The following is a 23,087-nucleotide window of genomic DNA, read 5'->3' as shown; positions in this document are numbered from 1 at the left end:
TTTTTTTTACCTGTTTCTGTAATGGGTAAAGATTACAGTACAATATTTGTTTTGAAATGATGGTTGGAATGTTTTTGTACGTTGTATTTACGGTAATGTAGTGTATATTTCTCCTGCAATGATGTCATATGACTGATTGATGGTGTATAAAGGAGGCAGAAACAACCTCAGATAAGAGCGTGATGAAAAAAAAAAAAAAACAAACATGTAGGTAATAAAGCAAGATGTATTGATGAAGGCCTGTGTGTGTTTTAAAAATCGGTAAAAGGACATCTACACTATCCATATTATACTACGCTATCTGCTCTGTACATGCATTTCAAATGACAACATCGTTTACCCCATCTTTAGGTTTTGTGTGGCTCTCGCTCCCGCTGCTCTGTGTCCTGCATGTACCGGGGTATTATCCATCACCCGGTCCCTGGGTGATTTCAGTGTGTGTATGTGCTGTAAATGCACTAGTACTGTATGAGTGTTTCGTGTGTGTCCGTATTTGTAGAGGTGTGAGAGAGACAGAGAAAGGAGTTGGAGTGGGAGGAGGAGGTGGAGGAGGTGGTGGTGGTGGTGGTGGTGGTGGTGGTGGAGGCTTGTATTAATGCCCTGGAGATGATTTAGAGTTTAGACCACCGTACAGCACAGAAAGCTCCTCCAGTTTTCTCCCACAGGACCAGTCAGTGGCTTGTGGTGAGTTAAAGAGAAAATAGGATCCACCAGAGATCACTTCAGGCGAATGAAACAACAGTTCAAATGGTTCGGTTTTAAATCATGTCATGGCTGTCTGTTACTTACATTAAAAGCCATGATGCATATGCATGTGTGGGCATAAATCACATTATCGGTGGGTCTTTAAAGTGACGTATGCGTTTAATTTTTAATTTTTTTTTTTTTTATGGCTTATATATAAAAACACTATCTTCGATTTTAGAGGTCTTAATTGTTTCACTGTGAAACGACAGGTTTTCATTAGGGTTCATTTTCATGCAAAAACAGAAATGGACAGATCCAGATTTAGAAAGTAAAGCAAACACAGTAAGGGTTCGCTTGTAATTTGACTCTGACATTTGATATGCAAATTGCTATGTGTTATTTTCCAAAAGAAAAAGAAAAAAAGAAGTCAAGTTAAAAAATCTCATTGAACATAATTTATCTGCCTTCATTAGTCTTCGTCAACAATTATGCTACTTTACACATTTTTTTCGTATTTTTTCTGTGGTTAAATTAAAAGGTACCCGGTTGAGTTTTTGGTTGATCGACAGTTGGTGGCGTTAATGTGCAAAAAAAAAATGTAGCAAAGCACCAACAAAGGTAAGGAAGAAGACGACAGCAAGTTACCAAACATTGATTTAAAAATTGCAACATGTTTGTTAGATCTCAGGGATACACACAAAGCGTTTTTGAGAGAAACACTGAATACAAATAAGATTTTTGTTTGTTCACCAGAAAACTCCACAGGGCACCTTTAATATTAAATTCAACTACAAATAGAACAGTTTTAAAATATCTAAAATTGAAACAAGGAGAAAGCACGAGTGATTAAAAAATGAATAATAAGAAATGGTTACATAGTAGCTTGAAATAGCAGTACATATTGCATATATACAAGATGGTGGAACTTTGTTTTCTGAATATGCGCACGTGTGGGGAGGCGTGTGCGAGCCGACAGGAGGGTCATATGCAGAGCTGTAACAAAGGGAGCAAGGTCAAAAAGAGAGCGCTCAAGTCCTTGGCCTCGGCTCCTGCCCCTGTCACCTAACCCTCATGCATGTTGGAGTTTGTGAATACCACAGCCCTTTTGAATCACTGACCACATACACACACACACACACACACACACACACTCAGAACTTAAAACATCAATAATTTAATTTCCTGTGTCAAGTTCAACTCTGAGCCCAGCATGATTGCAGACATAAAGGTTTATAAGTCTCTGTGAAAAATGACAGGAAGAATGTCCTAGCTAACAGACTACCTGGGGAAAATGACTCGCTCACTTTCAGCTGCAACAGGTAAAATGGCTTTTTGGTAGGGAAAAAAAAAAAAATAGTTAAAAACTGTCAAGGAACCTATCAGGCAAAGAAAAGTGACATGTAAAACGACAAAGTGACTAAAGCACAAATACGAAAGAGTATAGAAGCTGACGTGTGAGCTGTCAAGACGAAAGGGAAAAGGAACAGAGGGAGCCAACTGGCAGTGGCTGTCACTTGCTTTCCCCGCTGTGGATGACAGGTGTTTTACATTACTCTGTGGGTGAAGGCAAACCACATATCCCCCTGCCTGTGCATTTATACATTGGACTTTCAATGAATTCCATAAAGGCCCCAAGGTCATGGAGCTTATTCATGCACACTAACAGCAGAGTAAACTTTCCATTCCAGGTGCCTTATCATACTTCAGAGAGAAGTGGAGACGAGGAGAGCAAATGTTCACCACTTCTTTCTTTCATAGCTCAGTGTGTCCTTTTTATTCTTTTTTTTTTTTTTTTTTTGCAGTGTGCAGATTTTTTTTCCATATTTTGCTGTCTTCCCACAGCAAATGTATAGTTTTTGCTTATTTGCGACTACCATTCACAAATAATATCAAGAATGCTCCACAGGTTCAGCTACAAAATACATTTTCAGATATGAAAGCACTCTAGCAAAGCAAAATTGCCATTATTAGCCACTTACAACTTATACCTTCAGAATGTCACTCCACCGCACATGCCGCTCATAATGTGGTATACAGTCAGGGAGGCTTATGTTGTGCACGACATGAATCATTCCTGGTTATAGCATGGCATAAATGATTAAAAAGTAGCTGGTCTAGACTCATCAATTCACCCCCCCAAAATATAAAGACATTATGAACAATTGAGCTGTGCAAACTGCTTTGTTTTTCTTGCAGCAAATGAGTTTTCCGGGAAGAATGATTGTGCCGTAAGCATTAGGTAATAACATTCAGCAATTTGGGAGTGTGAATAAAAACATATCAGATTTACAGCAGCTACAGGATTTAATTGACCCACGAGGAGTGCTGTGCTGCCGCATACATATATCAGTCACCCATAAAGAAATAGACTTTTAATAATGAAAAACACATGAAAGCACACAGCACACATGCAACAATAGCTGCCCTTCATCATTAAATGCCACAAAGCTCCTCTGTAGTGGGAACAAAGACATGCTCAAAGGCACATAATCTTAAATATTAGAGGACACATACACACAGAGGTCAATGCAGAGCCATGTGTGATTCATGCAGCAAGTGTCAGAGGTGAGAGATGTTCGGTCTCTGGGTGCCTGCGAGGAGCTCACATGCTGTTTGCTCAGTAAAACTTCCCATACCTTTTCCCCCCCAATCTGTCACACTCTCTCTTCTTTGCACCTCTCTCCCGTGTTCCCTTTTGTAAGGATTTATTTTTGCTGCTTTTCATCTCCCAGAGTGAATGCTTGGAGATTGTTGCGGTACAGAGGTGCTCTAGTGTATCACGCTTTTCAGCGCTTGGATGAAATCAAATGTGAAATTAGCCTTTGTTTAAACCCAAACCTGTCTCTTTCTCTTTCCGTCTCCCAAGGTGTGTCTTTCCGATGCTCTTGGCCCCTGAGGCCTGAGGAGAAGTGAGCCAAGCTCAGGCCCTCATGGGACGCCCTGTTACCCAGCATGCACTGCTGCTGCTGCAGTGCCTGCTGGTCCTGCGGCCTGCAGGCGTGGCCAGTAGGAGAGGGCCAGTGCTGCTGCCTGAATCACCCTGTCACAAGACAGAGCACCCACTCATCCCACACTCAGGTAAGTGTTCAAACAAATACACACACACACACACACACACACACACTGAGACACAGCTCATTAAGTTTTCATTTCCCTCCACAGTTATGTGAACTTTTCTTTATGCTGTATATAGTAATTTATATCCTTTCATCCTACATCCAGTTCTCCCTCCTTCCGATCCTCCACTCTAACCTTAATCACATCCTTTCCTCCATCAACATCTACCTTCACTCTTTTTGTAGACCATATATTTATACTCACTGTTGCTAGGAGACATGCAGACATAGGTAGACTTGTTGTTTGATTCCAAATAGGTGAATTTAATGTGAATTGACTGTTCGCTTAACCCCTAAATCGAACAATGAGCGTCCAATATAAGCATGAGAGGCCTATCAAGGTCTGGATTTCTCTATATATTGAAATGTTGTTTGAATGCAGACTGTGAACTGAATAGGTTTGGAGGGTGTTGTTTTTTTTTGTTTTGTTTTATTAGCCTTTCCAAAACTAAAAATACAAGCAATAATGTACAGAATGGATTAATGTGCTCTAATGTAAGCTTCAATAGTTAGCATGCTCAGCTAACTAGTTTGCTACCTAATTAGCAATTACTTCCCAGGGTAGTAACAAACACTTGCTTCCATTGCCTGAAACATGAAGCTTTGGCCTCAATCTTTTAGCATAACAACATGTATGTAATCAGCAAGTGCATATTTAAGATATTTTTTAAAAAAGATTCTCTTTTTTTAGTCGGCTGAAAACGTAAGATCTCAAACAATTTAATGTTAGCTTAATTAGCATGCCAACTACAACTAATAAATTCTGCCAGGCAGTTGCAATTTCAGCCGGTAAAATCAATGGTTGTCGACTTGAAATGAGAAGCGTGCTTTCGTCTACCTCTGCCTCAAATCAAGTACCCATTGTTTGAGACATACTAAGAACTTCAAGTCGTGAATTCGCCCATATTATCACCATTAACTGCAAATGTGCTACGTGAGAATGGAACGATTGACAGGCTTAGCAACAACTTATCAGTTGTGGACTTACATGTGGAATATATATTTAATTGGCTATATATTATCATTTTAGGCTGTCAATGAAAACTTTCTCCTCCCTTCCTTTATTCCATTCCTTTCCTTTTTTTCTGTTTGTTACTTCCCTCCAGACAAAACCTTCCTCGTATGCGTTTACTACATGGCTCTGCAGTTTTTAGATAGAGTATATTCTGCATCAGATTTCATTGTCTTTACCCTCTATCTTACATTGCTATTGACCAACTAAACTGTAATGAAATGCTGTGAAATTTGGTCGAAAGAAAGTATCAATAGCGATCAATGCGGCCCTGTCTACCCACTGCAAAGCAGCAACATATCATTGAGCTGTTTTCAGTCCAGCAGAGTCCCAGTCAGATAATCACATAGCATTCTGTCTAGGACGAAATTAACTGGAGGACCAAGGTCACTGCGTGTGTGCGAAGATCCATGTACACGCAAAAACACACCTTCAGTATAACTGTGCAGCACAGACACAAGCTCTCTTCCTCTACAACCCTGTCTCTCTCTTACTCCGTCTTTACTCCCAGTCTTTGTCACTTCATTGTTAGCTGAGGTGGCACTCTTCCCTCTGCACCAAGTGATGCAATGGTGATGACTGACTGGCCAGCTAACGTAATATGTTCCCGCCTTGTGCTCTCTGCGGGAGGGGGGGGGGGGGTCACACACCAGCCAGTGGGTCAGCTGTGGTCAATGCGTTTGTGTTCCCTAATGTACCAGAATGGCCCATTAAGCTCCAGTGGCTTAATGCTTTGGTTGAAATATAGGAGCATTAATAAAGAGGGTCGACATTTCAGTAAGCAATCAGACATGGTTCACTAACACAAATGCTACTATACAGAAGAAGGGAAAATCTTCTATCTGCGGTTCATTGTCTTTGCTCTGAATGGCCACCTGCGATGAGTGTTTTGCTACTGCAGAGAGGTGGATAAGACTCTCTGTAGCTTCAAGTAGATGTTGTATGGGAAGCATTCTCAATTTTACCGGTGGTGCTCACCGCATTGAAAAAGCCTTCATTAACCTCCTCCTCCAGAAGGCGTAAAGCTTGGGGGGGGGGCGTTAAGCATTGAGCTGGAAATTTACATCCTTATTTGACAGTTATTTTCTCCTGTTGCTGCTATACCAACACATGACAAAGTAGTTCATTTCCTCCAGCATGGGTTTTCAAAGTCTGACACTGTGGGCCACCCTCAGACAAAACTGAGACAACTGCAAATAAGCTATAAGCAAGTCTTTTTTGCAGTTTACCCATGGATGTACTGACAGCTACCTTTGGATTACCTTTGGAAACTGCAGTATATGTAATGATTATCTGGAAAATTTTCAAGTTATAATGAGTGTAGTTTTTGTGTGATTCCTAAGCAGATTTATTGACATTAATTCAACATCTGAGATAATCTAAAAATCCTTGCATCTTGTCTGTGTGCTAAGATTTGACAGAGTTGAGTGACTGATGCGAATTCACCTCACGTTAAGTATCTTTGCCTCGTGTTCCTTTGTGCCTCTCCTTTAAGACTTCCAGAGCAATGTGTTTCTATCCATCATTTTTCTTATTCCAGTCTCAGTAGCTTGTTAATGTTAGAAACAGGAAGCTGTTGAAAACAATGATCCGCTTTTTCTCAGTTTGTGTAGCTGAGTGGGGAACAAAACTGGGCAGCCGTTTCCCACGGGAATCGAAACAAGAATGATTGGTCGTCTCCTGGTTGTCAGAGGAAGTTGAACCCTTCTCAATATAGGTCTTATAGGCCGCTGGGTAACTTTTGAGTCTTGAGTCATGATGGCTGGCACCTGGATGATATTTCACAGTTCAAATCACAATGAGTTACACCCTTTCGAGCCTTCAGAGCTTGAGTTTGTTTTTCTGCTCTTTGGGGAGTGTTAGGTTACATTGTAAACCAGACGCAGTCGATTCAATGCCACACATATGAAGTCAAAGTGAAAAAAGGTGGAACTTTTTTTTCATATAATTAAATTACACCGATCCAGAAGCATGTACACTATGCATGTTCATTTCATATTTCATTGGCTTGACCGTTGACCCCTAAAGGTTCACCCATAGTTTCTCACAAACTTGCACATCAGTTCTGTTGGTCTGGTCGTAAAGTTCTAAGGCCCTGCAGACTTTTCATGACTAGACGTTGTCTTTCTGAATGTAAGGACAGAAAGTTTCCTTTGAACACTACTTTTATCATTATACTGTACTTTGTTTACTTAGTTACATCCTAATCTTTTCTCACCTTGTGTAAGAATCTTTGCACCTTTGCAGAGCAGCTGCTAATTCCCATTGTCTCAAGAAGAGTATTTTGCCCAGTTTTTTTCAATAACTTTTCTTTCATGGCCTAATAATTGTCTTTGTGCAGTTCAAACACAGCTCATTGTTTGAGTTACACAGTATACAAAGCTTTTTCAGAGACTGACAAATTACATCTCTTGCTTTTTTGCAATAAAGGCAAAAAATATATGAGTCATTACAGAATATAAAATCACATATACTCATACGCACAAACCATGTAGGAGGGAAGAGAAACCTCTCGTTAAACCGATTATCATTCGCTTTTGTGAGTCATTGTGCTCCATGTAATGTAGTGTAATCCCTGGTTGTTGAGAATGTGAATGTCATCTTTAGCCAAGCTGGGAGAACTACAAACACATTACATATACCCTTGTGGATCACAACAACCCAATACTCCCACTCTGCTCAGGGAAAACCTTATCCTTTTGGACATACACAGACATACAGTACATTCCGAGCTTTGGCCTGAGTCTCACAGCTAGTGGACAACGGTACAGTTGTTTAAAGGTATAGTATGACATTTTAGGAAATATGCTTTTTTATTTTCTTTCCAAAAGTTAAATGATAAGATTGTCTGTACGCTAAATATGAAACTACAGCAAACAGTCGGTTAGCTTAGCTTCGCATAAACACTGGAAGCAGGGGGGGGGAAAGAACTAGCCTGGCTCTGTCCAAAGGTAAGAAAGCTGTCTTTACCAGGTCAAGGTTGACAGTAGGGTGAAGGGTATTTGGAAGTAAAGGAGTGATATTCTGCTTTCCATTAATAGCTTGTTGTGAAACTACGGCAGATGCTCTATCGAGGTTGTTTAACTCATTGATACAGCCGGGCAGCCTCAGCTGGTCTGGTAAAAAAGGAGTTAAACAATACTGAGCCAGAGCGGTTGTGACCCATCATGAGCAGCCAAGGTCAAGGTTTGACCGAGAGTGATTCTCTGTGCGATTGTGGCCTGACTGTGGAAGGGTGTGCCCCTCATAGGTCTGACCCCACAAGGCATGGTGGTTTTCTGACTTGGCACAACACTTGGCTGACAGAACTGCTACTGTGGTGCAAGGATGCTACGGGCTAAAGACTGCTTTCGACTTCGTATGGTGGTTTTAGAAATGTAGGGTTTCAGAAAGAAAGTACACTGTACAGCTCAGCAGCAACGCTCCAAATGTTTACCCAGAAGGTACACTTGCTATACTTTCTACAAAAACAGGTCTGAATATAGCTTCGGCTGAGGTTCAAATGTAAATGTCATTTACGGAATTATTTCAGGAGGGGGCGTTAAATTTTATCCCTATTTCTCGAGGACATGTGGTAGTGAAAATCTTCTGATCAAGCATCTGTAGTCTTATTCTAGCTTAAAGCCCCTGAGATATACCGTATTAATAAAGTGCTGTATTTAACAAGTGTTCCTGTGTGTAGGCTTGAAGGCTTTTAAAGGTTATAAACTGTGCTGTAAACAATGCCTTCACAGGCCAAGCTGAGGGCCATGTCTCTGAGGAGTGGAACCGGGAGGCTTGTTTTACAGCCGAAGACCGAGCTCAGCTTTTATCATCCCTGAACGGCTAACACATCGTTAGAGAGAGGGGAGTGAACGCAGGAAAAATAAACAAATGGCCTCATAGCATTCATAAACGCAACAGGCTACAGCTAGTATCAGAGATCTTTTAATTGGTCATTCGGGCATGATTCTTTTAAATTTAAAGCCCTGCAAGGTGTTTGAGGCTGAAATATCAAAAGATTAACTCTGATCTATCTATGTCCAAGGTCAGCTATGGACGAGCCGTATTTTATTTTAATGGCTGCCAATGAAATGAAGAATATTTTTGGATTTTCATAGCTTTCATTTACCCATCCCACATTATTTCCCTACATACTGTATATATTTTCATCTATTTATTTTTTCATTATTATTTCAAATGGCCTGAAGAGATTTGGTCATCTTGTTAAAAGGTTCTCTTCTCATGCACCCCTACAACCAAAAACTCCGCTCCTAAATACGAATTAGATTTAAATATTTTATTGCGCACTTATTTGTGGCTTCACGGTGGTTTGTTTTACATGATTCACTTGTTGCCCCGGGGGCCACAGCGTAGCCACGGTAATTTGGGTTGTAGGTCTTTTAGCTGTAAAAATGTGCTTGTTTTTCTTGCTTCAAATAACCTTCAAGCACAGAGTCGTGCGCAAAGGTTTTAACTGAATTTGCCTTGATCTTTAGACTTTCTCAAAAGTCAGGTGTTTATTTTTCAACCGCTCGTTGCAAATCGTTTCCTGGCATCAACTTGACCAAATAGTTGCCATTCTTCAGCAGCCCATTACCACAGGGCAGCACTTAGAGTGAATTGGCTCTTCATTTATGTGAGCGCCTACTGCCACCCTCTATTTACACCACTCACAGGAAAACCATTTATGTCTCAGAATTGGTTCCACATGTTGCCATTGTTGCCGGCCTGGCAGTACTGTAAAGCAGTAACTTTGAGCGCTGGCTGACTGAAGACTGGCGTGGCCTCTGATGCTGGGTGTAAATATTTATATATCCTGTCATTTTGCCTTTGTGTCAACTGCGCCGTGTCAGAGCGGGGAATAACAAATGGGATGCGAGTGATGGGCTGTTCTATTTTGAGGAGGAGGGAGACAGGGGTTAAGGGGATAAGATGGGACCGAGTAAAAGATGAGGGGGAAGGCTGTGTGTGTGTGTGTGTGCGTGTGTGTGTGTGTGTGTGTGTGTGTGTTGGTTTCATTTTGGCTCCGAGGTTTGGCTCCTCTATGAATTTTCATCCCAATCCGTGTGTGTGTGTGTGTATATATGTGTGTGTCTGTGTGTGGAATTACGCCTCCGTGTCATCGGAAGCCAGTCTCCTGATTCGGGCAACTGCTGTACAAGCATGGCTGTGTGATGGGATTACATTATCACATGCATTTAAAGTGCAGCTGATATGAACCCGTGTAACATGCAGAGCAGAACTGAAATCTAAGCAGTGAGATAGGGGATAGGATTTGGTTTTTAGAAGACATTTATTAGCTGGGGGTTTTCCTACTGTTTCCGCTTCTCTTAGGGTTATTTCTTGGCTCCGTGTAGGATCATAGAAACCTCCCTAAAATTAGCAAACCTATTACAACCCATCCAAGAAAAGATAAATATCACAAGATAGATCAAAGTTCAGATCACGATTAGTCTGCGTGGTGAAGCAAACCCAGTCCTGCAGTGTTGTTTTTGAAAGTCTTTTCAACTTTTGCATCATGAAACTCATGATATGCTAACCCCCACGAGTTTGACTTTTGGAAGCTCCTTATATTTAGCTGCACAGCCTTGAGAGGGTCCATCCATGCTGTTTATGAATGTTTATGGATAGTCCTTGGCCTCGTCACAAAAGGCCATAAATTCTTTGAGTGCTGTTATGTTCAATTAGGTCCTTTTGCCCCCCTTTTGCTCACTCCAACAAATATCCTCTCTTTCGCTTGTGTGTGTGTGTGTGTGCGTACACACACACAGACACACACACACACACACACACACACACACACTCCATCACCCCATTAGCGAGCCTCCCCTGGTGAGTCAGGGAGATTTATGGGGAGCGGCTGGGTTCGTCAAGCGCCGTCTTCCCCCCCGGGGGAGGGGGGGGGGGGGTCACAGCCACATTTGTATGCCAGGGATCCTCTCGATGGCGTAAAAAACAAGCCCAGTGGAGCCAAAGGATCGGCACATCCAAAACTTTGTGTATCCCTCCAGAATAAGCAGAGCAGAAGCCATTAAGCAAAATGAAATCTTTGGGGGTGAAAGTTGGTCGTGATCTCCCAGATATTTATTTCTCCGCTTCTAATGAAAATGTATTAGCACTGTGAAACCTGGAGTCAGACACGGGCTGCTTGCTTTGCTGTTGTAGTTCTCTTGTACTTTTCGCTGGAGACTTGAAAGAGAACAAGGGAAAATGTCTTTGCATACACCGGCACTGACTTACAGCAGATGATATTGTTTTGTTAGGAGAGCCAGAGTTGGGTCCCACTACGTGAGCTGGAGGAGGCAGATGTTCTTTGGAAGCTCCCATTTTCTTGCTGTTTGTCTTCGTTTTGGAATCGCTCCGAAATCCCACGTTTGTCACAGAAACCCGAAGCACTTGCTTTTGATGCAGTCAAGGGAGAACGTGCTTTCATTTGAAACGCTCACTGACAGGTGTGCCTGAAGTTGCAGATAATGTGTTTCGAGGAGGATATTCAAGCTGTCCTCTCCCTCTGTTCCAGCACTGATGGAAAGCTTCCTGATAATTTAAACAAAAAAAGGATCTTTGAAATTTTTAGTCTGGAAATAGCTCACAGATGTAGTGATGAATGATTTTTAAGACACTGTAGCAACCATTACTAAAAACTGGCATGTTCTGGCATCTTCCTCAAAAATACAATTTATTGCTATCTGGGGAAAATGTAATGGTTTCTTGAAGCGTAATCCGACCTGTGTATACAGTATTACTGAGATAAGGTTATTGTGACCATGGATCACGCACGTGATGAGTGATGGAAAACACACGTCACCATGATGACTGATTGACCACCCTCGACTAACCCTATCGGGTAACCAGGCGGTAGACAGGCCGTCCTCATCGCTCGGCAACAACCGGGGGGGGGGGGGCCTGTGATTCGATTGGTCAGGGGTTAATGGCTTGGGCGCCATGAGAACAGGCATGTTGTGGATAAGATGTCAGTGTCTGTCTGGGATATCTCTCTCTCTCTCTCTCTCTCTCTCTTTATGTGCGTATGTATGTGTTGGCTGTACTGCGTTGGAAAAGACGAAGTCAATTTCCATAAAAAGTCAGAGTCCCATCATAGTTCACACAGAGTATACATTTCCATGAAACCACTCAATCAACAGTCGTTTTTAATGGTATTTAGAAGTATTTATCAAAGGACTTCCCACTGAGTCATAAGATGTCTAAATTTCACTCATTTGTAAACTTCCGCTTATGAATAGAGGTCTAGGGTCTGGTCTGGTGGGTTTTAAGACAAGGGCCCGAGCATCACTAATGTCTGGGTACTTTGATCTGGGTAAAAAGGTTTTTTTTGAAGGCGTGACCTTATCAGCCGAGGACAGCTCTAAGCCTTTTTGTTCTGTGTTCAATCGCCTCTTCATTTCCTTCAGTAGCAAGGTCCTGGTAAGACTTTGACTTTGACCTGACAAATTTGTTAAGGCACAGATGAAACGAAATATTCTAAACTTTGTCATCATAAAACAATTTCAAACTATTGTACAGTAGCCGACAAAAGCCATACTTTTTTTTTTTTTTTTCATCCCGATATCTGGATCTTATCTTTCTTTTTGTTTGTTTGTTTGTTTTTTCACCACGGAAACAAAATGCTGTAAATGAGTCAAGTTGAATGAAATTTTAATTATAAAGTGCCAAATCAGAACATATATTATCCTAAGGCACAAACTTAACTTAGCTCCAAGAACAAATTTAAGGTGGGTGGCCATCTATTATTATTTGTTATGAATAATAACAGCAGCAATGATAACAGCACCACTTAATTATAATCATTTAACAATAATTTAATCATACTGATGATGCTGATTAGTAGAGTCAGAGATACCTGCAGAATGATGACAGAGAGGAAAAGCACACACTATGGCAGAGAAAAGAAGTTTGTTAATGAAATGCAATAGTGTAATATAAATGCATAGAAAGAGAGATATAGATAAAGTAGAAAAGTGAGTGCTCAGTGCATCATAGGAGATGCCCCACTAGCCTCGGCTTATAGCAGCATTACCAAAGGATGGTTCAGGGCTCACCTGAGCCACCCTAACTGTGAGCTTTATCAAAGAGGAAAGTTTAAAGCCTGATCCCAAATGTGGAGATAGTGTCTGTCTCCCAAACCCAAACTGGGAGCTGGTTCCACAGGAGAGGAGTCTGACAGCTGAGGGCTCGGCCTCTCGTTCTGCACTTGGAAACTCTCGGAACCACAACGAGACCTGCATTTTGAGAGCGGAGTGTTCTGTTGTAAGAAAAGGAGCTCATTCGGATACGATGGCGCTCGGTCATTAAGGGCTTTGTACGGAAGGAGTAGGATTTTGAATTCTATTCTGGATTTTACAGGGAGCCGATGCAGAGAAGCTAACATGGGAGAAAGATGATCCCTAGTTCCTGTCAGTATTTGCACTGCAGCATTTTGGGTCAACTGGAGGCTTTTCACAGGGTTAATGGGACATTCTGATAATAAGAAATAACAGTTGTCTAGTAGAGGAAACAAATGGACTATTTTTCTGGCATCATTTTGAGATAGGATGCCTCTAACTTTCACAATATTGCACAGGTGGAAGAAGGCTGTCCGAGAGACTTGTTTCATATGTGAGGCAAATGACAAGATCCTTACAGTTGAACCGGAGGCCAAGGTAATGCCATCCAGGGTAACTATATGATTAGGTGGTGTGTTTAGGGGCAAATATCTTAGGCCTAATTTCATTTTTATCCGAATTTAGAAATAAAAAATTACAGGTCATCCATGTCTTGAAGACATGCCTGAAGTTTGACTTCCTGATTAGTTTCATCTGGCTTCATAGATAGCTGGGTGTCATCTGTGTAGCAATTGAAATTCAAGTGGTGCTTCCTGATACTATTGCCTAAACTGAGCATATAAAGTGAAAAATATCCAATAATTATGACTTAAATCAGAATATTGTGGTCCCAGTCTCTGTGATAAAATCTTGTGACTGATGGTGTCAAACGCAGCACTTAGATCTAATAAGACAAGTATAGAGACGAGTCCATTGTCAGAGGCCATGAGAAGAACATTGGTAACTTTGACCGATGCCGTTTCTGTGCTTCTCTCAATCCAGATTGTCAATCTTCAAACATACGATCCATATGCAAATAATCACATAACTGGAGTGCAAGAGCTTTTTTATGGCTTTTAGAAATAAAGTGGAGGTTTTATAATTGGCTAAAACATCTGGATCAAGAGTAGGCTATTTTTAGGTTTAATTACTCCAACCTTAAAAGCCTGGAGTACGGAGCCTGTTAATGAAGAAAAATTCATCAGACCTAATATGGAAGTGTTAATTAATGGTATGCTTTACCTTTAATTAACATCTCCATATTGAACAGTTGGAGTAGTTGGAGTAGGGTCTAAAAGACAGGTTGATGGTTTAGATGAAGAAACTGATGAAATGAGCTCAAAGAAATCTATTGAGGAGAAGCAGTCTACATATAAATCATGCGTTAGAGTCAATTCTAAGGCCACTGTACTAGACAATATGCCTATGCCACTTGTGGGAAGGAGGTGATGGATTTTTTTTCTCTAATAATAACAATTTCATTTGTAAAGAAGTTCATGAAGTCATTTCTACTGAAAGTTAAAGGAACGCTCAATAGCGCTATGATTGTCAGCCTGGCATGAGCGCTGAAAAGACTCCTGGAGTTGTTCTTATTTTCTTCTTCTAAAATGAATATTAGGTGGTTCTGGCATTACAAAGGTTTTTTTTTTTTTTTTTTTTTCATACATATATTTTATTCGGTTATCTTTCCAGACTTCTCTAAATTTTAGGCACATAGTGAGGCTGCAGCTATCAACAAGATCACCAAAGTTGAGATAATTGTCCTTGGGGAAAGAACAATGGAATTTCTTAAATTTGGTTATAACATTATTAGATAGACATCTGATGAAATGCATTTTTCCCCAAATGCAGTATAGTATGTTATTGTAAGATCAGACAAAGACGCTTTGGAGGAAATATTATTAGATGCTCAATTTCTATGTCATATGTCAGAACAAAGTGGAGGGTGTGATTAAAACAGTGAGTGGATTCATTTACATTTGGAGTCTAATAGTGAATTAAATGCAGAATTGGAGCTGGTGCTGTCAACAGACTGTTGAAATCATCCACTATAATGACTTTATCTGCACTAAGCTTTAACTTAGATAAAAAATAAAAAAGTCAGTTATACAGTAACTAGTATAACTGTTTTCAGCTTGGGTGTGAAAGACTTAGAGTAAGGCTTTCAAATGAGTTATACTCTAGTTCAGGTCCAGGGTTGATTAATAAGCTGTAAAATCACTGCAACCTCTCCTCCTCATCCTGTGCTTCGAGGAATGCGAGAATTAATATGAGTAGGAGGTGTTGATTCATTTAGACTAACATATTCTTCTTGCTGCAACCAGGTTTCAGTAATACAGAATAAATCAATGCGATAATCAGTTATCAAATCATCAACTACTAGGGATTTAAATGAGAATGATTTATTATTTAATGGTCCACATTTAATTGTCCTATTTTTTGGTTCTGTTAGTTGTATTAATTTGTATGAATTACTACGATGGCCCTGAGAGCTCAACACACTCCAGCTTAAGAAAACACATGCAAATACACAAAACACAAACGCATTCAGAAGACATCTTCATCAATTTGACAACACATGTGCTGCAAGTACTCACAACAGAAACAGAAGTGTTTCCAGGGGACACTAAAAAACAAGTGCTTACAAATCTTTCCTGCACGTGCACGTTTGTGTTTTTCCTAATACAAATCTTTTCTACACCTGTACAAACTTGAATTTCTCATGCAGGTTTTTGAGTCGACGTTTAATTTTAATTTACAAATACAAACTTTGGAACTATTCTTTTTCATTACTTTACAAGGTCACAATCTTTTTGACCCCAATTTGAGGCCATGGGTGAACTGAAGCTTTACTGATCTGAAATAATGTAATGTCAAGCTGTGATGAAGACTCGTGATATCACCTGTACCTATATATATGGCAGCTACACAGACACCCCATGCAGCTAATTATTTTTAATTAGCCCCACCTCTTCAGTCTGTTATTGCAGGTTTTACTGATGTGTCAGTGTCAATTATGTTTAGCACTCATGCCCTATAACTACAGGCCAAAAATCTCATTCATAGTCTGATACACTTTTTGCTTTTTATGCCACATCTTGAATTTAAATTTGCGTTTTATGCCATATGAATTTGGGAATTATATAGTCAGAGTGAACACACCCTGCTTCGATTTGTAAATAAAGCTAAAAGCAAATCAGTTAAATAAATGAAGAAGCTTGTTGCCTATCAGGAACCCGCTCTTTGAGGAAAGTTACAGCAGCCCGTTGAACACTGCTAATTCATCAGCACAGCTGTCATCTGCAGTCACAAACACTCCACTCTAAATTGGCTCATGGTTGTTGTGTCCTGTGGTGTCGTTGGCAGAGATGGAGCCGTGGATCTTCAGGTTCAAGGCAGAGGGCACGGTGGATTACTCACAGCTGACCTTTGACCCTGGCCAGAATGAACTGATCGTCGGTGCCAGGTAAGCCAAATCTGAGTTTGTTTTCTGTCCTTCTCTTTCTCTCTAGCCGTTTTCCCTTATGAACTCTGGACAGTGTCCGGGGACTCAGGTCGGGACATTGTCCGGAGTTGCCCTTTCACCCGTGTTGTACACAACAGGAGACCGTCCATGTCAGACTTGTCAGACGTTTTCAGACAGTCCATCGGGTTTAGGCGAGGGGTGTCGTGCAGGAAGGCAGGACATGACGCAAAAAATGCACTCTGATAATATCACTGTTTTGATTACATCATAAACAACTAAGTCTTTTGCCATTCCTTCAATTTGTTCGATGATTTTGGCGTCGGTCCTTACTGACAAAATTTCCTGAATCTCATTCTCTCTCCAGTTACACATTTTCAATGGTGGTCCTCTGCATCTCACATAATAGAAATCTCAAAAATTCTCCGGGCATTGATCTGCTGTATTCACACATGGGCTCAATCGGATATTATACAGACTTTGTACCAAGGAGCTGGCAGGGGTAAAGTCTGTTTAGTGTCCACTCCAACTGATCTGGATGTTTGCGTCCCAACAAACAGCTCCTCCGGGTAATGTCCCGATAAGCACAGGATTGAAATGCGTGTGTGAAAGCAACTTCTGTCTTCCCTCCTGTTTCCTTCTTTTGTTGTCTGTCCTTTCATTGTCTTGTCTTTCTTTCTCCTTTTTTTTTTTTCTCTCGTGTTTGTTGGTGCATCGCGTGAGTAACGATCACTTTCCTATAGCTATCCTCAAAAGCCAGAGAGAAATGGCTTTGGAGATTGTTTTCACTTCCATTGTCTTTGTCAAGTGCAGCCAAGTGTGTGTGTGTATGTGTGTGTGTGTGTGTGTGTGTGTGTGTGTGTGTGTTTCATACACAGTCTCAGTCACAGTTTCTCTGTGACGGAGACACCGAATTTGGATGGGATTGCTCGCAATTTAACTTAGTTAGTGCTTAAGTCCTCCATGTATGTGTTCTTTAAAGTATGTGTGTGTCCGTGCATGTGTGTGTGAGGAACAGGTGCATACGTTCATGCTGTGTGAGTCTCTGGCTGATTTTCAGATGAAGTGTGTTCTGCACTTCTCTTAATGGCTTTAGTTGTCAATAGAAAGAAACACTCACTACAACATGAACAGGAGATAACGGCAGGAAGGAGAGCAGCAAAAACAAACAGAGACAGAGTGAGCCAGGGGAATTTACTAATGCACTGCAGGAACTTAGATGGAAAAGGCTAATCAGAAAAAGTGTGTGTGTGGACAGATTTAGAGCAAAGGTCAGTAAAGGTGAGTAAATTCCCTCAGAATTTTAATAGCACTATTATATTATGTTATATTATATTATATTATTACAGGTACACAATGTTTTTGTGCACCATGTCTTATATTTAGCCAGTCCTATCAACACATGGTATTTGCGGCACTCAAAAGATCAAAAGATTTAGTTGAATTCTCACGGCCAACTCTGCGTCTCATGAGTGTCTAGCTGTGAAAGGTGATGTGGCTGGATGAATGGCTGCAGGCTGGGTTGGAAGTATGAGTGATAATGGAAGGAAAGAGCGATCGATGTAAATATCGATACAGTAAAACAAGGGGGCCGCGGTCGCTACTGAGACCTGGCTGATAGCCACTCTTCAGGAGATTGATGGATCTCTGCAGAAGTGTTTGCATGTATGTGTATGTGTGTACAAGTGTGTGTGTGTGTGTGTGAGAACATGCTTGAAGATTTTAACTTTAAATGAGATATCTACTTAATGAAAAAACAATGCTTGCTCTTGTTAATGTGAAAGAAAGGCACATTATGGGTTATTGTTGGAGCTATTACTACTTCTTTAAAGATTCTCTAAAAAGTGTTTTTACTGTGAAATTGCAAATTTAGAAAATGTTTAAGGCGGTTTGGTGGCATGGACAATTCGTTCATGATTGGCCCATAGAACAAAAACTGCAAAGTATGGATAATACAGAAGTCTCAAACTGAAAAGACCACAATGAATAATGCTATTAGTCCTAATTGTCAGGTTTCATGGTGATCTCATTCTGATAATGGTACATAATGGATTTAGTAGACAGCCTGACATTGTTAGTCAATACACAGAATATTCCTCTGGAGAGGGCATTCATTAGTACATAATGTATCTTGAAAAGTTGGAAATACCAATAAAACAGTTTTGTTTGCACCTTGCCAATTTGAAAAGCTTCAGGCAAGGCAGGATAAGCACTTATTAGAGAGAGGTTTCACCGCCAGGCTTTGATTTTCTTTCAGTCTGTCTCACTCTTTCTCACACACAGAAAACCAGGAGATAGGACCATAAAACCTTTTGCAGTAGCTTTCCTTTATCAAGTCTTCTTTGTCTCCTAATTATGGGTTGGAGGAAACCTAGCGGTCCGGCATTTGCTGCAGTAGTGGAATCCAACCATCCACTGAATTTGGTCCCACGACTTAACTCTTACAACTCCTCATGCCACCAACAGAAAGCTTAATTTAAACGCTTAGAAGCTTCAGGTGCAGCAGTTTTAAAGGGGAACTCTACAGATTTATAGTCTGTTTACAGGTCCTGGGGTGTACTGCTGCATAGATATATTACCGCAAGTGTCAAAATTGGCTGAAGGCTGAAGACGACAAGTTTGAAAATGAAACAAAACTGGGGTTCTTGCTGTTTTCTGTTGCATTGATTCAGATCTTATTTTAAAAGCGCCCATGAGTTCAGTAATTTGATCATCATTGGAGAGCGGTAACTACTCTTTTAAGTTGGACGACATCCTCAAAAGCATTTTAACCTCCCAGCTCACCTGGTGGAGCTCGCTTTGTACGGGAGACTCTACAGCTAGGGAGAGTGAAGATGAAAGGACCTTTGACCGAGTATGCTTTTAAGATCCACAAAGCTTCTTTGTCTATTTGCAGGAAATGGCTCCATGAGCTGACATGTTTCCTTCTCTTTACAGAAATCACCTCTTCAGGCTCAATCTGGAAGACTTGACACTGATCCAGGTGAGTGCTCCCTCGGTCTGTCTTTCTGATTCACCCGCAGTCTGACTCACCCACTTTTTTTCTGGGTGAATATGCGCTCGCTCTTACAGTCACACACATTGGCACGTGCATCAAGACCGCCGCCTGTCTCCCAAGAAAAAAAAAAAATACGGCGCTGTAGTCGTAGAACGCTGCTGCCAGCTTCCTGCAACTTAAAGCTGTTACAGTAAAACGGTTTAGCATTTCACATGTCACAACAACTTCCCATACGGTGGACTGACAGTAGGTTAATACACGGAGGGAGGGAAAGTGTGTTGATATAAAGTCTAGTCAGTATTAATACCCTCCGTGTTTAAATCCAATTTGAAACAGTATATGACATACTCCACAGCTATTCTCTGTTCTTACTTTTCCACAGGGTATTAACGCCTTGTGCAATTTCTTTAATATGATGCTCCCATTTTGGGTTTTTCAAGGTAGGAAGGTCAAAAAGTCCACACAGAGAGAACAGAAATTAAAGCATGCTAACTTCAGGGATTTGCCTTCTGCCTGTGATGACATGTTGTAAAGTTTTCACAAAGATGCACATGAATAGCAGTAAACTCTAGATAGCCATTATCCCTTTTTCAATCTCCCAAATGTTGTCGTTTAATTTTTTTTCTGCACCGTCTCATTTTTCTTCTTTTTTTTTTTTTTTTACTTTTGAATTAGCCCACATCCCCCCTGCAGAGTTAAGCATTTTGCAACCGACTGTGTTAGCATACAAACATTGACACATTTAGGGTTTTATTTCTAGGTGGTAGCAGCAAGACTTCTTTGATGGTTAGACAACTCTTGATGTTAGCCATTTACACTCTGGAAAACCAGGGGAGAGGATGAGGAGGGAGAGAAAGAGAAACAGGGGAAGTGAGAATGACTGGATGGAACAAAAGGCAGAATGGAGGGAGCGGTGTTGATATAAATCGGCCTGGAAAGGGAAAATGAGAAAAATGGTCAGACGAAATAAAAAGCGAGACTGAATTTGTTGCATAGGAAGGAGCGGAGGGCGACACACACAAAGGATTCAGGGAGCAGTGAGAAAGCACACTAACACACAGAGGGAAGAAAGCAGAGAAACCCCCCACGGAGAGAGATGAGGACTCATGCAGAGCCAGCCTTTTGTGGCCGCTCGCTGGGACACAGATGCTTTTTAAAGATGCTCTTTGCCATCCGCGCACTCAATCACCCCTCTTTCTTTAATTCATCCTGCGCTCGGCTGGCGCTGCAGAATCAGCGAGGAGATTCCACCAACCCAATCAACCCCTCATCTCCAAGACGTCTTCTCTTGAGAGAATAGGACTTGGTAATCCCTGCCAAGGCCCGGGGCCAATTTAAGCTGACCTGTGCACTAGTCCCTGCTTTGCATTTGACTGGACCGGAGCTATGGAGTCAAGGGGAAGGCTAAGTTCAACTGCTGAATTTTGAGGAGCACAAGTGCTATTCTTCCATTCACCTCCCTTTGAAACCTCTTTCTTGCCTTCCTTTCTTTTTCAGCCTGACATAAAACAGGAGATTAATTGCACAGAGATCTGGTTGCCTCTGTGGCTGGGTTTACATATATTTGTCATTCTTATTGTTGGATATGAAAGACTTGTGGAGAGCGCCACAGAGCGAACAAAGAAAGTTTGAGCGCAAACTGTCATTAGTAGTCCAGTGTGTTTTATTTCGGTTGCACCAATGTTCAAAAGAGTTGCATGAGGTTCTTTTTTTTTTCTTTTTTTTTCTTTTTTTTGTCCTGCGGAAGGAAAACAAGCTAAAAGCTACACCTACGCTTGTCTTTGTGATTTCACCCGATCCCCATGCAACAGCCCTGTCAGATAATGCCCGATGGCAGTGATTTGTTCTTGCATGGCTGGCAGCGCTAAGAGGGAGGTTGTGTATGGCTTGACACAGCACAAGGCTTAGAGCCGGTGTAATACAAACAGCCGATAATGCGCTAAAGAGGTGGATGTAATTACCATTTGATCGATGACGGGCTGATCTCATCTGAAATGTACATTCATAAAACATGAAAAAAAAAAATAGACATAGGGATCGTCTGCCGCATGATGAATCCGACCCACTTCTCCTGCTTCTCGGTTGTAGTATAAGGGGTTATTTTCAAGCATTCCGCAAGGCAGTAAGTAAACTCTGAATTCCTGGTAGTCTTACTGTCGTAGTAGGGAAGGTTTAGAGAGTAGTGACACTGAGTGGTAGCTAAACACTGCTGGCCTAACCCACTCATATCGAGTTGAGACTCAGAGGTCGATAGAGCCTGAGCCACATCAACAGTAATCTCCTCATTAAATGCCTTCCTTGCTTGGAGGTAACAAAAAAATAGAAATAGAACATCACAAGTTGGAGAGGAAGAGGAACTTTGTTAAGAAAAAAAAAATTATATTAAGGGATCTGTGGACTTTTATGCCCATGTGTCTTTCAAGGCCACCCCTCAGATTTGGTCTTTAACATGTCCTGGGAAAAGAAAGGATTTCATCTGAGGAACCATTTACACAACAGGGTGACACTTTAACAATCATAAACAGTATAAGTAGAAAATCACAAAATTACACCAGGGCTCCAGACTGCGACCAAAGTGGCTGCTTATGATTTTCACTAGGGATTTCACAATACCAGAAAGTCGACACCAATACCGATGAAATTCCACGGTTCTCGATACCAAATTCAATACCACAGCATGAAACAGAAAACAACAGAGGCTGCAGCACACACAGTGTTCTAACACATTTGCACATGTACGTGCCCAACCACATATACGTACACATGCCTCACAAACTGAGAAGTCAGTGTTATAATTTGACAGACCGAACGGTGATGACGGCATCCTACTAACGTTGTGAGCACCCGGCTCGTGTTATGAGCCGACGCTGTGTTAGCCTGAACGAGCTAACGTTAGCCTTCGCGAACGCTGTGTGGGGCGCACCACTACAGCAGATGCCAGCCGTTGCAATTCACAAAAAAATAACTGTAACATTTCAGGATATGAAAATGTTGACGACATGTTAATATAGATTTAACTCACTCAGCCTGAATTCTGTGTACAGATCTGGATGTCTGTCTTTGAGCTGCTTAGATAAGTTTGCATACTTGTCCCAGACGATTCATGTCAAATACAGAATATCTCCATATAACAGTTTTGGTGTGTTAGTTTTTTTTCCACAAGTCGCGGCGGACGTATTGCTGCACCCACACTTGCTGCTGCCATTCCTCGTGTCGTTGTTATGGTGTACCGCGTCTGCCTTCTTCTTCTCTTCAAGTTTGCCGTAAGACGAGGACACTTAGGGTTATTACACTGCCTTCATCAGTCCTGAAAGAATCACACCTCTGTCACCTACTGTCACATTTTCAGAATTTTGGCGTGGACTTAGTTCCCATGAGATCCCCAATTTACATAATTTTTTGATCATGCGCAAGTTAAATTAAGAAAAGTACTACTTTCAACAACAATGGCTTATGCAGTATCTGTGGTTGCAGTATGAGGGGAACGGTATGCTGGGTGTGTATTGTAGGCAATGTGGCCCATCCATTGCATTGCATTGGAACAACACAGTTTAAGCTTGAAACTTTGGAGTTGTTCAAGAATAGTAAGAAAGAAAAAAATCTGCAGAGATTGATGTGTCACTTGACCAGCTGAGCTCCGTCCTACCTCTTTTCTGCGGTTAGCTGAACGGAGGAGAATGAAATGGTCATCAAGTTCAACACTGCCTATAACAGTGAAAGAGGAATT

General features: G+C 41.2%; 1 protein-coding gene across 1 annotated transcript in view; it reads left to right on the top strand.

Annotated features, from left to right (window-relative positions):
* The window catches only part of LOC111221027 (semaphorin-5A-like), a 149,179-nt gene that overhangs the window by 46,777 nt on the left and 79,315 nt on the right, over positions 1-23,087 (top strand). Inside the window, exons 2-4 of the mRNA XM_022744349.1 lie at positions 3,554-3,765; positions 16,266-16,365; positions 19,300-19,345. Coding sequence (XP_022600070.1) covers positions 3,618-3,765; positions 16,266-16,365; positions 19,300-19,345 — 294 coding nt within the window. The 5' untranslated portion in view covers positions 3,554-3,617. The remainder of the gene's footprint in view (positions 1-3,553; positions 3,766-16,265; positions 16,366-19,299; positions 19,346-23,087) is intronic.

This window comes from Seriola dumerili, unplaced genomic scaffold, assembly GCF_002260705.1.
Source record: "Seriola dumerili isolate Sdu_G_001 unplaced genomic scaffold, Sdu_1.0 BDQW01000079.1, whole genome shotgun sequence".
NCBI classification, from domain to species: Eukaryota; Metazoa; Chordata; class Actinopteri; order Carangiformes; family Carangidae; genus Seriola; species Seriola dumerili.
The sequence above is the reverse complement of the archived record's forward strand: the minus strand, read 5'-3'. Positions and strand labels throughout refer to the sequence as shown.